The 16,794-nt window shown below is 32.9% G+C and overlaps 2 protein-coding genes and 1 long non-coding RNA gene across 5 annotated transcripts; 2 read left to right on the forward strand and 1 right to left on the reverse strand.

Moving 5' to 3' along the window:
* Nucleotides 265-16,778, reverse strand: LOC109351604. Its single transcript, XR_002108245.1, has 3 exons — nt 16,655-16,778; nt 4,787-4,788; nt 265-275 (listed from the first exon to the last, which is right to left on the reverse strand). It is a non-coding gene; the product is annotated as an uncharacterized LOC109351604 (long non-coding RNA).
* LOC109351598 lies at nt 1,386-6,766 on the forward strand. 3 transcript variants are annotated; one of them, XM_019593095.1, is made up of 7 exons: nt 1,386-1,492; nt 2,125-2,506; nt 3,488-3,642; nt 4,075-4,179; nt 5,046-5,302; nt 5,502-5,722; nt 5,957-6,766. In XM_019593095.1, exons 2-7 carry the CDS (start codon nt 2,150-2,152, stop codon nt 6,326-6,328), a joined length of 1,467 nt encoding a protein of 488 aa, XP_019448640.1. In that variant the 5' UTR covers nt 1,386-1,492; nt 2,125-2,149; the 3' UTR covers nt 6,329-6,766. The 3 variants fall into 3 exon arrangements, with proteins under 3 accessions (XP_019448640.1, XP_019448642.1, XP_019448641.1); XM_019593097.1 differs by having other exon boundaries at nt 1,387-1,492; nt 4,084-4,179; XM_019593096.1 differs by lacking the exon at nt 1,386-1,492 and adding an exon at nt 1,522-1,642.
* On the forward strand, nt 11,772-15,064 carry LOC109351602. The gene is made up of 3 exons (XM_019593103.1): nt 11,772-12,373; nt 12,626-12,793; nt 13,314-15,064. The coding sequence occupies exons 1-3, from the start codon at nt 11,831-11,833 to the stop codon at nt 15,021-15,023; spliced, it is 2,421 nt and encodes an 806-aa protein (XP_019448648.1). The 5' UTR covers nt 11,772-11,830; the 3' UTR covers nt 15,024-15,064.

A 16,794-nucleotide genomic window follows, 5' to 3' on the forward strand; every position in this document is an offset into this window, starting at 1 on the left:
TACCTCTCCAACAATTGTTTAAGGCTTGGAGTCTAATACACAAAATTATTTTCTAACTTTTTTCTCTCTTATTTCTCTTTATTTTCTAGAATCACTCTGAAACTTAAGACTCCAGGCTCCAACAATTGCTAGAGATTATCTAAATCTACTAGACTTATATGCCACTCATGATGAAAATCTTTTACTTGCAAAGCTAAGTTTATTGTCTGTAAATAGAGGTAGGGACTAAAAAATAATTATGACATGCTTTGACAATAGAAAATAATTATGACTTGCTTTGACATGGCCATAGTGACTAAATAAAATGTATCTATCCTTAATTTGTTCGTAAATATAAATTTAACAGGTTAAAAGGCTTAAGGATAATTTCACTACTAATTGCATATTTTAGAATGTGTCCTTATTCTGAGAATATTTTTTAAAAGTTTTGTGAGCAAAGCAAAAGCCCAAAACATGAAAAAAAACTAACTGATTTCTAGTGCAAACTACATTGGTCGAGTCAGCTAAAGACAAGAAAGAAAGCTTAAAGATAACTTCATACTTTAGACACATATTACAATAAGTTGATGTCTAATAACCTAGAGGTTATTATAAGTTAAAACTAACTTCTACATTCTGGTAAGATTACATACATTTATCCTTCATCCAACCCAATAATCACCTTCATAAATCTCATGAGAGTACTTGTGTGAAATTTAGATCAATTATTCTAAAAGTGTATCTCAAACTTTGTTCCTATTCAATAAAAGTGTGATACATAATAAAAAAATTGATAACTAGGAAATAAAGCTAAAATAGTGTTATTTTTTATTAGGTGTGACAATTTTATTAGAATAAATATGGTTTGAGAGTTGAGACACAATTTTGGGACAAACTTGTATTTACTTATTTATTTAATGATTTTCTTTGTCTTCTTCGGTACTAAGCATCACCCTTACCTGCAGAATCAACCCAGTTGTTCAGAAGCCCATTAAAACATGTTACCAACCAATTTTTTATATTAACATATGAATAAAATTGATGTATATCGTGTATTAAGAGTCACAATCTAAATAAATTTTCTTACATGAATTTAGTATTATTTTAAAGATAACAATAAGCAACTAAAAAAGATAACAAAAAAAAGCAACTAAAAAATATAATCAAGATATTAAAAAAGAATGAACTATTTTTAAAATGCACCCTTACTTTCTTAAATTGCTTAGTACTGTTTTAAAAACATACCTACCAAAAAGGTGAAAAAACAATATTTTCCTCCGAATTATTATTTTGTAATTTGTACGGTGGATGAATAACACGATGGTTGATGTTTATAGTATCAAATCTGAAACAATAGATCTAGACCGTCCACGTCCCCATCGACTCAGAATCATGTTCCCGTCCCAACTCAGCTGAACTCGGAAAGTGAAGCACCATTTGCTTCATCGTTTTATCAATTTCACTCTCATTCCCAACACTTTAACCTTTTTGGAAAACCTTTCAATCGTTTTTAGTAAGGATTTTAATACTTATTCATTCATATCACTCTTTTCGTTATTTCTAAATTCGTGATAATTGATCTTTATATTATATAATGCTTTTTAATATCAATCGGATCTCATGACGAATTTATAATTCTAAATCATATTATTTCCGAGTCAAGTTTTGCTGTTATTTGTTTTCGTCATGTATATGTTTCATATTTTAATTTTAAAAAGCTTCACATCTGCGTAGACATTTGCATAGAGTATAGGATCCGTGTTGAGTTGCAACTATGTAATTGTTTTGCGTTTGCTTATGAATATTAAGGAATATATTTCATAGTTTAGGATTCTATATCATTTATGGTTGGTTCGTAATTTGCAGATTCTTTTGATAAAAAATGTTTGTTTTTCAAGATTGTGTGATTGTTGTGCATATATAATTGATTTTGAAATTGTTATTATGTTTAGATATTTACTTATTTCTGGTTACCAATAAATTGTGGTATTCAAATTCCGATTTTGTTACTTTCTATGCCAAATAGAACACAATTAGGTTAATCCTTGATTAATTGATATTTTTTACTTTGAACTTTGAGGACACATGATTTTATGTTAATTATTGTATCGTTAAAGATATTTTTCCTGTTGTGTTGATTGGCAGAGATATTAACCTGCCATCGGTTTACATGGGAGACACGGTGGACTATGGTAACCTGAGCATGAGCTCTAAACCAAGCAGTGCTGCCATCTCCGGTACAAACACGTACAAGAAACTACTGGTTGCATCACGCCCTAAAGGTTTTGCTAAGAAAAATTATGAACAACTTGTTTCGTTGACCCATGGTGACTTTGGCAGCAGTGTTGTTGGTCGTGCCACATTTTTTATACTTGAAGTTGCTACATTAGAGATTGTAAGGAGGTGCTCCAAGACTAGATTTCCATTTGTATGGAGAGGTTTACAAGGTTTACAGATCCTTGTCTATCCACCATTTAAATGGATTCAGAGATGGGCACCCTTCAAGGGTTTGGTCAAAAGTATGCAGGTTTGTGATTATAGCTTTCTGAAGGTTTTGTAAAATTGAATAATCTAGGAGCATAGTTTTGGAGTCTTAGATGTTGTCTATACGTGTGTGCTACAAGGACATATTTGGGAATACTTTGTTGATGGCTTCTAATATCTTATACGTTTGGCTCACCTTTAAAACTTATGGAGGAATTATTGCCTAGTACAAAAATTTCTGAAACGAAATTTAAGGGAGTGAAGGTTGCTCTGCCTAAAAAGTTATATATGCTTGGTAGACAAATGAAAACTGCCAAAGGAAAATCAAATGTTTTCAGTCACTCTCTCATAGGAATTTTAGCCAACGTGTAGAACACAATAACAGATATGTTGAGTCATTCATCCCCAAGGGGAGTGCTTGATATGTCTCAGTTAAGCTCATATGTGAGACTAGCACTATAGAAGTTGAGAGAGAGAGAGAGAGTGCTTGTGTGGCCTCAGTCAGACTCTACGTGAGACCAACACTCCAGCAGTTAAGAGATAGAGAAGAAAAACTCATATTGGTAGGAGTTCAAGAGACCTTAAAAAGTGAAGTAAGAGATTGAAATTTTAGACCACTCAAACTCCAGGTAAAATGTAATGCCAAAAAAAGAGTGATGTTTACTCTCCAATAATTCTTATCGTTTTTTTACTTGCCAACCAAACATGCCTAAATCCATAAAAGATTACTCCCTTAAATTTCCTCCTCTTTTAGCCCCAAACCAAAAGTAGCCAACGGCCATTAAGAAATATATTATTATTGCCTTTGTAAGAACATTTTTGAAAGCTATTCAAGCTTATGTTATTATTTCATCATTGGCAATCATAGATACCTGATGTTAGTCTCCCTGCCCCCTTTTACTAAATGGTTCAGGAAAAATCAAGTTAAGGATTTCTATCTTAGTTTGTCTTTTCCCTTTATCTAATATATCAAGTTTAGCTATATTCACGAGAGCAGATATGTAATAAATCTCTCTGCTTCCAGGTACTATCACGGCCATTACTAGTCCTTTCGATTGCAACAGCTTTTGCTGATCAACATTCGCAATGTAGTGATGAAACGTCAGATGGTATTCCTGATTCCCATGATTCAGAACTATCTGCGGAACTGTCTCCTGTGCAAGCTAATTCTAATACAGGGTATATGATCTGAAGCTTCACACTAAGGTTTATCTGTGCTATTTAACCCTGTATAGTGTGCACTCTGATTATAATACTTGCCGAGCTAAGAATGGCACATCAGAAATCTATATATTTGTACTTCAGTTTTCAGAACTGTGATGACTATATTAACTTTTGCTGATTGAATTATTATTGTTATTAACCTTTCAACTCATATTTGCTAGAGGTTATCTGACTGTTAGACTATGATATTTATTTCAGATGTATGATTCTCTGATATTAAACTAAAGTCACTACACTCTGCAGCCACCCTAAATTAACCAGTTTTGTAAAGTCAATTCTGTTTTTTTTCAAATCTTTTTCTAATGATATTATGACTAATAAGAAATTATCATCTTCATGTTTTACATATTCTGTTCAGGCTTCTAGTTCTTACTTACATTTTCATGGATTTTGCAGCAACTCTGAGAGAGCTTCTGAAGTTTCAGAATATGAGAACTGGTTGACTCAACTCAATCAGGAGCTGGAAAATCAAGGGATCATTTTGCCAGAAAGGTATTTGATGGTTACTATTATGTGAATAATTCATGATACTCGTTCATGTCATTTCAGTCATTTGTGATTTATGTTGATTGTGAAGATTTGCCCCTTTCTCATGATTTGGGAAATTAAAAAAACACAAAAGAATAGCAATTTATCAGCAATTGTGTTTTGTCTCTTTCCAGAGTTGACTATGTTAAATAATTATTTTTCAGCAAGTAAAATTCAATTCAGACACTCTGGATATTCATCACCAACTTCTGAATTTGTTAACTATCTGATAAGGCTCAATCCAGGCCAAGGGTGACAAATGTATACAAAAGGGGCAAGAGGGGAGTTTGGTTGAAGTAAAATAACCAAACTTACCTATTATACCCTTGGGTAGTTAGGTAGTTATCTCTATTTCTATAAATAGAAAGTTGTTAGGGGAAGTTAGTTAGTTTTTTAGAGGGAAAAGTCACTGATTGAGGAATCAGTAACAGGGGAGGATCGTGGGATCCATTGTGCTCTATTCTCTTCTATTCTACATTCTAATTCAATAAAATTCTTCATTAGAACCCTAGCAGAATCAAATTGATTCTGGTTAGGGGCATTTCCTTTACAAATTCTTTCTTTTCAAAACTTCTTTTGATACCAGTGTTTATCACTATCCAACAGTATATAGTTGTAGTCTTGTAAATAATGCAACTATTAATAATGATTAATAACTCTATGGCAATTATATATTGTTTTCTCATTTTGATTTTATATTCTTGTGCTCCTTGAGGCAAGTTATGAAATAATGTCCAGAGTTGCTGTATTAGATAGCAATAGCATATTTACTTGCATATTTCTTGGTTTCTCCTGTTGCAGCGGACCATGATTTAGTGGTGTTTATGCAGAATCAATGATGAAGAGCTCCACAGATTTTACACAGCTTCTAATAATGACTTTTCATGCTTTCTCACCTCAATCATGAAGACAATACGCTGGCGGGAGAGTTACAGAATTTTTTCAGGAGAGGAGCTGGAATTGTGGTCAAATATGGTGTTCTGGCATGGCTTTGATGTGATGCACAGACCTTGCCTCATTGTAAGGCTTGGGCTAGCTTGTAGCTCATTGGCATCTAAAGATAGATCTCTATTTGCTCAGGCAATAAGTATGTTTTTCTTTTGCAGTTGCGGTATTACCTTTTTCTTACCATTAGTTCTATTATTTGCTTTATTTGAGACAGCAATGTCTCCCTCCTATCCTTGCATGTGTTAGTTCCTTCTCTCTACCAAACATAAGTAAGTTCAGTTCTCCTCGCTTTTACTTTTATGCTTTAGTTTAATGGCATCCAATGGTCTTTGCTTCAGTATCACAGGTAGAATACGGAGTCTTAAACTTGGTTGATGCTGACAACCCTGAAATTACAGTGTTGGTGGATTGTGAAAGGTTATCTCCATTGAAAATTCCCATGAAAATGATGAGGTCTTGTTCTTCCCTTCTGCAAGATCACTTTCCTAATCGTCTTGGTTGTTTATTTGTCATACGACTTCCGGCATTTGTTCGTGTAATTGCTCAAACTTTTATTCAGGTAAACTCTCCTTTCTGTTTATTCAGCCTTAGCAACGAAGACGGAAGATTATCAAGTTGGTGATCATGGAGCATATGGCTATTGAATTAATTGTTTGATTAAGACATTTTGTGCAACTCACCAATTCCAGATGATAGCCTATGTTTTCAGTTTCTTATCTGTTCTAATATTGACAGTATCACTGTAGAATTTGTGCTTTTTGTAAATGAAATAATTTGAGCATTTGAATAATAGGTTTTAAAGCCGGCGACTAGGAAAAAGTTGAAAATACACGGAGATATGTATCATAAGGTTCTTCATGACAATCTACCGACACTACCATCATATCTTGGAGGCAGCTGCACTTGCATGAAATGTTCTAAAATTGGCAAGTGGGATATGCTGCAACCTCATGCAAGTGGGACTAGCAGGATTAATAGTGGGGCAGATATCAGTGACAATGAGGCTTCTACATCACTGCATCCATCTGATCAATTAGATCGCCACCAAAACAGCAACCATGACCAGTTGCTGAGATCCGCTATAGTAAGTATTATCGTGTTTTGGGTTTTCATAGCTGTTGGTGCTGGAATATATGATCCTGGTAGTCTACGTTTGCCATCGTAATGTACGATTTGCCGAATATTTTTTTCCCTGGGTGAATAAATTTCAAGAGAAACCCTGTAGTATGAATGTGTATGTTTGAATTAGGTGGCATAATCCAAACGGTGGTGGCCCAGTGTTTAAGATTTTTCATATAAAAGATCTACAGTTATGACTTGCACACATATAAATTGCACACATAAAAGGACAGCCTATAACACGAGGCCACCACCTACTGGAATCTGCTGAGAGTATACTTATGGCTTGCAGAGTTGCACTACAAATAAAATCATATCGAAGATTTCACGTTACTCCATAAAATTGTTTCTTTGATTATTACATCGTTTGATCGCTAAAGGGGTTTGTAATAACTAGATTGAGATGTTATTTACATGGTAACTCTGCCTTCTTTGTGGATATACATTAAGCCTTACATTAAACTATAAGTATAGTTATAGACAACCCAGGATTTTTAATTGTACTAGGTAGTAGGTACTAAACTTGGAAGATTCTTCCTTCAGTAATAACAGCTAGGTATCCCATGTTCTGAATATATTGTTGCCTAGCTAAATGTTATAGAGAAATGTTATACCTCCCACTATTTCAGACAGTATTTCTCAATATTTTATCCAGAATAGCTTAATTCACTCATTTAACTGTTCCCAGCAATCGTTTAAACTTTAAAGGGTGCCCTGAGTTAACTGTAGAAAGAGTGATAATTCCCAATTTTGAATCTTGAAACCAAAAGAAAAATCTCGCAAGGTAAATTAACTCAACAACAGAACGCTGTCTTAAATTGGTCAAATTCCATTTTTACCTTGGTGATACATAATTTCTTTGAGTTTGTTGTCTGTATTTGGCTACATTTCAAAATTATTTGCTTTATTTAAGGTTTTATCTTTAGTTACAATATGGGGAGATATCAACGAGCTTAATTGGCATCATGTAAATGAAAATGGATCCTCTATCACATAAGATTGTGACACGTGAACTTAAAAAAAATTGATGGTTCAGATTTTAAAATATTTTTAGGCCCATGCAACTGAGTATGGATCCTAGTCCCATGCAACTGAATATGGATCCTATCCATTAATGGAGAGGCAAATGATTAAAAAACGAAAGAAAATCTAACATATAATGACACATCTATCATTATAAGTATACTAAAATAACATATTTGTCATTAAAAATATGAAGTAATTGAAATACTTGCTTCTCCATTAATTAATGAAGAGAATCCCTATTCCATGTAAGTACGTAACTATATGAGATAAGAGTGAGACAATGGAGAGGGAAGTGCTTTGTAAAAGTAAAGAAAAAACAACTTACATTGACATTTATATCTTTTTATTAAAATGATATTACACTTTTATTCTTAAAATATAAAGGAAAAAGTCACGTATCTCTCCATTATTTGAGAGAGATTCACTCATAAAATAAGCTTTAAGGGAATAACATGTAAGCTCTTCTCTCTTATTCTATTATTCTAGAAAAGTGTACAAAATAAACACTCAAGTTAGAGTAAATTACACTGACACCCCCTGACTTTTAGTGAAATTACATAAACCACCATCATGTTTTTACATCTACATAAACCCCTTATTTTTTATACTTTCATTACAGTCACCACCCCTGCATGAGAAATAAGTGAAAGAAAAAATGTGATAAATGCAATTAAGTGAAACAAAACATGATATATTATGGAGACAAGTCCAAATAATATACAAATAAATGTATCTTTATTATTTTTTGTTACAGAATGCATCAAAAATTCTAAAGAGATATTGTTTAAATCGCTCTTGTAATATATCATAACGAACCAAAAATAATAAAATACATTGATTTGTATATTATTTATACTTGTGTCCATAATATATCATGTTTTGTTTAACTTAATTGCATTTATCACATTTTTTGTTTAAGATATTACACTTATTTCTCATGTAAGGGTGATTAATGTAATGAAAGTATAAAAAATAGGGGTTAGTGTAGGTGTAAAAAAATGAGGGATAAATTATGTAATTTCACTAAAACTCAGAGGTGTCAATGTAATTTACTCTTTAAGTTATTTATCCAAACACGTCTTCATTATGCAATACATTAAAGCAGCTTCAACTAGTGTAGTTTTAGTTCAGAACATAATTACATCTAAAAACAAGATATGATTATTACTGAAAAATTTGTGAGTAATTAAGACACGGTTTAATCATCTTGCATTGGTCAGCTTCGTTCATTCATCTTACTAAGTATAATTTCCACTAATGAATTACTACTATTCTGTAGGTAATCATCTTTGACCAGTCCAAAGGTAGAAGAGAGACGATATAGTTGCAAAACTAAACTTACATAATATCAATTTTTTCAAAAGAATGCTAAATTCAGGAAAAGAGGAAATACATTAAAAATAGAACATATAATATACTGAAATTTGAAAGAAAATAACAAAACGGGGCGATATACATTTACACCTATCATTTTAGATGTTGACATTTTTTATCATATCAATAGTCAATATTTTTCAACAAAAAAGTTAATATTTTATACATGTTTACTCTTACTTTGTCACCTCACTAAGATGAATGTAGCACAATTTCTCCAAATATATATAGAGCATGGAAATTGGAGGGAACTATTATTTAACGAAGAGCACACACTCGTACACGATTTTCTTACATAAGATTCCACCATGGCTACACAATGATGAACATAGAAGGGACTGTTTCATAGTTTCCAATTAAGAAAACATTTTTTGCTTCCTAAAGGTAATGATAGTGTAATATGAGCAAATACACACCTTACTTTTTTATATCCTTTTTGTCATATTATGGTATCAGATCGTTCTAGAAATATTGCATTCTAGGACTACTATATTTGATAAGCACTCGTGTTATTTGAATTTGTATGATAGATAAAATTAAAGAATTATTTGATAGCATTTCTATATACTTTTATTATGTATGATATCACTAAATATGGTTGATCATAATGAACTTATATTTTCTAATAGACATTATCTATAAGGTTAAAATTCAAATTTTACTAATAAGATTTGAAGATCAGTATATGTATCTGATTTCGTTAAAAGGTCAAAAAGTATTTAATATTATATCCCATGTACGTACTTTTTTTGGGGTATATTAAAAACATTTTCCTTTTGATAAGTGCACTAAGGTTGATCAAAATGACTCTTCCTCCTTCTGAAGGGAAACAGTCTCTTCAACTCTGGAATGGAAATTAAGGTGAGTGGATATCTAAGGATTTCCCACTTTTAATCCCATCATTATGCATTTCTTGAGTCTAATGGTTTTTTGGGTCACTGAAGCCAAATTTAAGGTTAGGATATTATAATTTTCAGGAAAAACTTGGTGTATACTACAGAAAATTTGTTTATAGCAAAACTTTGAAGTTTGAACATAACATGCATAAGACTTATAAGTTGTCACAAGAGTGCAAGATATTTTTGGGTGAGCACAGTTTACCGCTTTTATTATTTTTTAGGAGTTGATATCATGATTTTGTATATATGAAAAACATTTTTAAAAATTATGTATTTCTATTATGAATTCCACAAGCTTACATGTGAAATAATGATTTAAACTTTTGCAATAAGTTATCAAAGAAGGATATATGCACGGATTATATATCTAGCTAATAATTTAAATGTGACATAATAATTTAAATATTTTGCAATAAATTATATATGATTTAACTAAGAATTGCTGGTAATTCTTAGCTATATATATAGAGTATATATTTGTTTTCTCATCAAATACACTTACTCGTTAGCCTAATTTTATTGTTTTTTCGTTCAAAATGATAAGTTTTAGATGCTTACCAGCAAAAGCTCTTCTTCTTTTCTACTTTATATTATAAATCTTAATTGTAACATTATAACAAATAAATCAGGATTTGATCACAGAGTATTTCAATCAACCATGAAACCCAAACATGAGGAGAAAAAATTATGTCGAATTTTACTCACATATAAAAATAAAGTCAGGATTTGATCATAGAGTATTACAATCAACTATGAAAATCAACCAATGATGCCCACAAGCATACACTATAAAGTTTATGGGAAATTTTCTATAATATTGTGATATGACTTAATTAGGTAAAGCTTGACGGGCACTAACATATTTACATATCAAATCCTAATATATGAAAAGTAAAGCGTGGATTAGAAAAGGAGCTTTCTCTGCTTTCTGTTTGAAAAATTATTAACAAATTACAACTCGTGTATTATTACTTAATTACAGTTAAAAAGGGACAAAACAAAAGTCACCATCAGGAGACATGGAGATCACCTGTCTCAAATTGTGTCTCATGTGAATGTTCTATTTTATTACTTTTTGCTTTTACAATTTTTATTTTATTCATGTGTTAATATATGATTGGCTTGGAACATGGAATAAGATACTAAAGACATGTGATTTTCATCTATCTAGTACATATCATTCTTTGAAATTAAAAGTGAGAGTGCTTATCAATTATGACAACCTCCTGGAATACAATTACCCTACCTAGTCCAAACAGAATAAAACTTTATATGAAATACTTAGACCACGTATAACATTATATGAAATGTACGTAATTTTTATGGATGTAATCATTAAATTAAAGAGAAAATAATATAATCATTAAATTTTTATATTATCATCATATATCTATTCTTTATGTCTTAATATTAAATAGTAAAATCTCATTCTTAAATTATAGTTATTTATTTATTTTATTCGTAATTGAAATGAATGAAATAATCTAATGTAGTAATAAAATAAAAATTAATGTAACAGAAACTTTCAATTTATAGGTGAATTTTTCCAAAAAAACAAATTATTTAGTGTAGGTATCCACACAAGTTAATTTTATTTAAACCGCTCAAAACAATAATTTTTGCTTTGTTTAGTAAATTATCCTTATTTTATGTGTTAACCACTGTTAAGATTAAATTTCCAACTTGACGTAATAAGTCATGCGTCGTAGAATTCACCAAATTTTAAAATCATGCACTAATAATAATCATTCCTTATTGATATAAACTATTAAAACATGTGGTCTCAACTCTCTATCAACCACAGGGATCTCAATTGCATGTATTATCACATTTCAACATTTTGGGATGCAAAATCTCCTGTACTCATTGGTGTCCCTAATGGTGTACCAAATCAATCAAAATGTGTCAATTAATTGAGAAAAGAAAATATAAAAACATAAATTGATATTTTATATTATTTTGAGAAAAACTATTGGTGAAGGACATGAAGACATGATTTTTTTGGACAGAGGATCCTTATCTTAATGGTTGATGATGGAGAATGCGAATATAGATTCAAGTCTCACTCACAGTAAATAAAAAATAAAGTTATAAAGTAGTTTGATAATTGTAAATAAAATGAAGGAGATCGAAAGTTCGTACCCAACAAATACTACCGTATTAACACTTAACTTGATAGTGCTTGCTCACTCTCTCCTTATAAAACCCAACCATGCCCTCACCTCTCACCACTTCAAGCCAAAAACAAAATGACCTTCTTTAAGATCCCACATGTCATTGGCGAAGCCAAAGCATGCCTTGTCTCTGCGTTCAGAACAGCATTAGCATGCACCATAGTTGGTTGTCTCACCCTTTTTGGTCCAACTTCAATTCAAAACCTTATAGCTTTCCCTGCATTCTCATACGTGGCCGTGATTCTCATCATAAACGACGCCACTTTGGGTGACACATTTCGTGGTTGTTGGCTAGCACTATATGCCACTATTCAAAGCATAGGACCCGCCATTTTTAGCTTATGGCTCATTGGACCCGGTAGGTTCTCTTTGGGTACCACCACTTTGGTGGTGGCGCTGGCCACGTTGGTGGTGGCGCTGCCATCTGAGTCAACACATTTGGTAGCTAAACGCATAGCACTTGGTCAGATAGTAATAGTGTATTTCGGAACATATATCAACGGAGTTCACACTGAACCTATCATGCACCCTCTCCGTGTGGCAGCTAGCACCGCAGTTGGAGTATTTGCTTGTGTTATATCTTTGCTTCTTCCATTTCCACGTCTTGCATGTTACGAGGTAAATATTGTCGGAAATAAGTCTCATATTACTTATCTCGAGAATGATTTAAATACTTATTACATTAATCCTCATTGTCAATTGGTTTTTTGTTTTGAAATGAAATCTTAATAAATATAACCAAACAATAATTAATTTCCACATCAAATGGATGGAAATCTTTACTGTTATATTATTACTTTACACCGTGGGATTCTAATAACCTATTTAGTGAAGGGATTTTGAACTTCGTTTGTTTTGTATATGGTGCAGGTGAAAAGGAGTTGCAAGCTACTGACAAGAAATACGTTAAAAAGGGTGAAGCTTTTGACGAAGGCAATATGTGAAGAAGACAAGAATTTGGCAGTCGCATATATCTCCCATGCTCACTCTCTGGCAACTACACGAACCAAGCTCCTCCAAATCATTACACGCTACCAAGTAAGCCCCATGAACTCACTCAACCAACCATCAAAACTAGACATCAAACATTACGTAGGAATATGATGGAGGATATATGCTTGAGACTAATAAAGTTAGAAAAAAGATCTATGCACATATGATCTTGTTTGGTACTATACCCTTACTCTTCAAGAAACTAATCTTTTTTTGGTTTGTGGCTGCTCACAAATGTCACTCACTAAAATCAAACCTTTGACATTTTTGTCATTCAAGAAATCTAGCGAGCCTTACACCACTAGACTAACATGATCTAATATAAATAAATTGTGGATTATACAATGACTATGTATAAATATTTACATCAAAATATATAGATATTACATTCATATATAACATTATCAAAGATAAAAAGTTTATAATTTTTTTATACAAATGTTCTATTTTTCATTTTTATAAGAATGAACTTTTCCTATATATTCCACTTGTAAAATGTGTGAAGTAAATACATCATTGATTTCACATTCATGACTCTTTTATTCTTCTCTTTCCCTTTGACCAGGATGGCATGAGGTGGGAGAACCCTCTAATGAAACTTTTTGGATCCTATTGTTTGTGCCCAAAAGAGAGACTTGAAGAGGTAGATACCTACTTAAGAGGGATGGAATTGGCTCTAAGGAAAATCAATTCTTTTCCAGTTAGCATACTCGATGAAAACATCAAACATGGTCTTAATAACCTTGAACAACATGTTAGCCTAACCATAAAACAAACCAAACACAACTTGCATGGTTGTTCAATAACTGTTCCTGAACCCAGTACAAAAACCGTATCTAACTTTCTCCAATCCCTTCACACCTTTCCAACAACACATCAATGTTTACCAGTCTATTTCTACTTATTCTGCTCCAAACTCCTCTATAAAACATCATGGGCCGAAGGTCCAACTAGTGTACAATACCAACCTACTCAGAAAAAGGAAAATTCTCTGCAGGGTAAAGAAAAGTTGGCTAATTGGGTTAGAACACTAATTAGCCCAAAACTTATGCCTGCAATTAAGTGCTCATTATCTTTGGGACTTGCACTTTTCTCGGGCTCACTATACAGCAGAAATAATGGGTTCTGGTCAGCACTCCCTGTAGCCATAAGCTTTGCATCAGGAAGAGAGGCCACATTTAGAGTTGCAAATGTCAAAGCTCAAGGCACTGTGTTAGGAACTGTGTATGGAGTGTTGGGTTGCTTTGTCTTTGAGAGATTCTTGCCAATAAGGTTTATGTCTCTTCTTCCATGGTTCATTTTCACTAGCTTTCTTCAGAGAAGCAAAATGTATGGCCCAGCTGGTGGGATTTCCGCAGTGATTGGAGCTATTCTAATATTGGGTAGAAAGAATTTTGGCCAACCAAGTGAGTTTGCTATTGTAAGGATCATCGAAACTTTCATTGGCCTAACTTGTTCAATTGTTGTGGATCTTCTCTTCATGCCCAAAAGAGCTTCTTCATGTGCAAAAGTTGAGCTCTGTAAGAGTTTGGTCACACTTGATGAGTCCATTCGCTCGTTCAGTCTACTTCATGTTGGGGCCAAAACCAACTTGGAAGAAAACCAGAAGAAACTGAAAATGCAAGTTGAAAAGATAAGGAAATTTGTTTTAGAAGCAGAAGCAGAACCAAATTTCTGGTTAACATCTTTCCATAGTGTTTGCTATAATAAGCTTTTAAGGTCATTGTCAATAATGGTTGACATATTGCATCTTGGGTCTCATGCATTGGAGTTCCTACACCAAGAATTCCAAATAAGTGAGGCATCGCGGGAAGAGTATGACATTATTCTAGACAGTGACCTTCCACGTTTGAACGATCACATTTGCTCTTCTATAAAAAGCTATGGGGAGATTTGCAGAATGAAATCTCTCAAGTTTCTTGAAAAGGAGCTTGAGAAGAAGAACATTACGTACGATATTGAAATGGGAGGAACACCAAAGTCTAGTATTTGCATGGTTTCTAGTTTAGGCGAAGATGAGATTGCAAAATACACAAGCTCTTATCTCCAACATTCAAAAAATGTTGTGGATAACCTATATGGTGTTGAAGGTGAAGAAGAGTTGAGGAACCAAGTTGTTCTAAGTTTGAGCGCTTTGGGGTTTTGCATGAGTGCATTCATACAACAAACATTAGAAATTGAAGAAGCAATCAAGGAACTTATTCAATGGGAGAATCCATCTAGGGAGATTAATCTGTATGATATATCATGTAAGCTTGCTACTTTGTACAAATGAAAATTCAATGGATACTTGCTTAAGTCCATTAATGAAAATTGAAACTATACTCGTTTTAGTTGAATTTAAGGTTGGTCAATTGCGTTTTAGTTTTGAAATGGCTAATTTGGAATTTTCAAATTTGATCCAAAAAATTTCTTCTTTTATATTCCTTTACTTAACATTCTGTGTATTATTTTTCTGAGGCTCCACTATCTCAAACCTATCTGCTCATTGGTTTGTGCCACTTTTTGAACCGCATCTGTGATGATATAATAAGTTGTGAATCATTTTGTAGGTGTGATGTTTATAGTTATGGGGTCATATTATAGGAGTCTCTACTTTGCAGCAACTCTGGGGAGGAATGAATGCAATGCAGGTTGTTGGTGTTGTGGGTTTCTAGATGATATAGACCCTGCTGTTGCAGATATTATCAGGCAATGCTGGTAGACATGTTGAGAATTTTTTCTTTTCATTCCGTTGCTTAGTGGTCATGGGTCAGGGTTCAAAACTTTGAAACAGCCTCTCTGCTTGGGGATAAAGCTGCATACCTCTACGATCCCTAGACCCTACTAAGTGAGAGTCTCGTGCATTGAGCTGCATTTTATTCTGTTTGGGTTGTTCATGTATTACCACTGTGAGGTGCATCTAAGAGAAAGTTTAGGTGGTGAAACAGTTGGAGACGTAATATTATCCAAATGTTTCATCAGAAATGTATGCAGAACATATGAATATGACCTTTTGAAGGGTATAAACATGCTTTTATGGCTGTGGATATATTAATTTGTGGTGATGTATTTCTTTCAGTTAGTGCATGTGATAACTATATGCTTGTGAAAGATTCTCTTGATATATGACTAAACATGTTACTTTTTGTGTGCTATAGAGATCCAACGTTGAGACCAACATTTGCTGAAATCATGGCTGCTCTGAAGCCATTGCAGAAGCCAATTACTAGTTCTCAAGTGCCTAGACCAAGTGCTCAGTTATCAAGAGCTGCCCAAGACTCTGCAAGATAGGAAACAATTATACAGCTAAACAAATCTTTTCATCTTTCTGCTAAAAATGTGAGAACAAGTTGTAGAGTATATGCCATTTGGGATGAGAAAAGGTGATTGGTTTAAAGACCATTCTCATCTAAGGTTGTGATTCTTTTCACTCCTCATTTTCCTTTCTTCTTTGGAAAATGTTGTAATCGATGTCTAAATTTTAATGTCCATAGCAGCTTTAACTTGACAGGAAGAAATGATTAAGAATGAGTGAAAATTTGGAAGTTGTATTAAATTTTGAGTCCATTTGCATTATATTTATATGAAAATGTTATACCTATGTCTTGGAACTATATACTACTTTATTTTCAGCTATTTCGGGTACCTTCTAGCTTCTGCTTGTTGCCAACTCTATTATGCTTTTCTCCCCAGCATTTTCTTTTTGTATAGCATATTACATATAGGGAGAATGTAAGTGTGAAGTTCATGAAGGAATGATATAATGTTTCCATTCTTTTTTTCTTTTTATGCATACTACATTGGATATAAACACTTGGATTCAAAGCAATCCTGTTAGTTCTACCTGTTATCTACTTTGAATAAAAACAATTTTACCAGAAGTTTTCAATATAAACATCATGTAAAGTAATGATGCTTAACAACAAATAAGATACTAAAATGCACAAGAGTTGGCTTGAATATAATGTTGTATTCCCTTCATCGGGTAATCCTTAGTTTTCAAAATCGATGGCATATACTGAATTACTGATATGCATGATTTCGGCATGCAGTAACTCAGGGTT

This window comes from Lupinus angustifolius, chromosome LG07 (genome assembly GCF_001865875.1).
Source record: "Lupinus angustifolius cultivar Tanjil chromosome LG07, LupAngTanjil_v1.0, whole genome shotgun sequence".
Taxonomy (NCBI): Eukaryota; Viridiplantae; Streptophyta; class Magnoliopsida; order Fabales; family Fabaceae; genus Lupinus; species Lupinus angustifolius.

Coding starts and splice junctions, on each gene's coding strand:
- LOC109351598 (XM_019593095.1), top strand. CDS start 2,150: ATGGGAGACACGGTGGACTATGGTAACCTGAGCATGAGCTCTAAACCA. Junction 4,180..5,045: donor GGGATCATTTTGCCAGAAAG/GTATTTGATGGT, acceptor GTGTTTATGCAG/AATCAATGATGAAGAGCTCC. Junction 5,723..5,956: donor TTGCTCAAACTTTTATTCAG/GTAAACTCTCCT, acceptor TTTGAATAATAG/GTTTTAAAGCCGGCGACTAG.
- LOC109351602 (XM_019593103.1), top strand. CDS start 11,831: ATGACCTTCTTTAAGATCCCACATGTCATTGGCGAAGCCAAAGCATGC. Junction 12,374..12,625: donor CACGTCTTGCATGTTACGAG/GTAAATATTGTC, acceptor TATATGGTGCAG/GTGAAAAGGAGTTGCAAGCT. Junction 12,794..13,313: donor AAATCATTACACGCTACCAA/GTAAGCCCCATG, acceptor CCCTTTGACCAG/GATGGCATGAGGTGGGAGAA.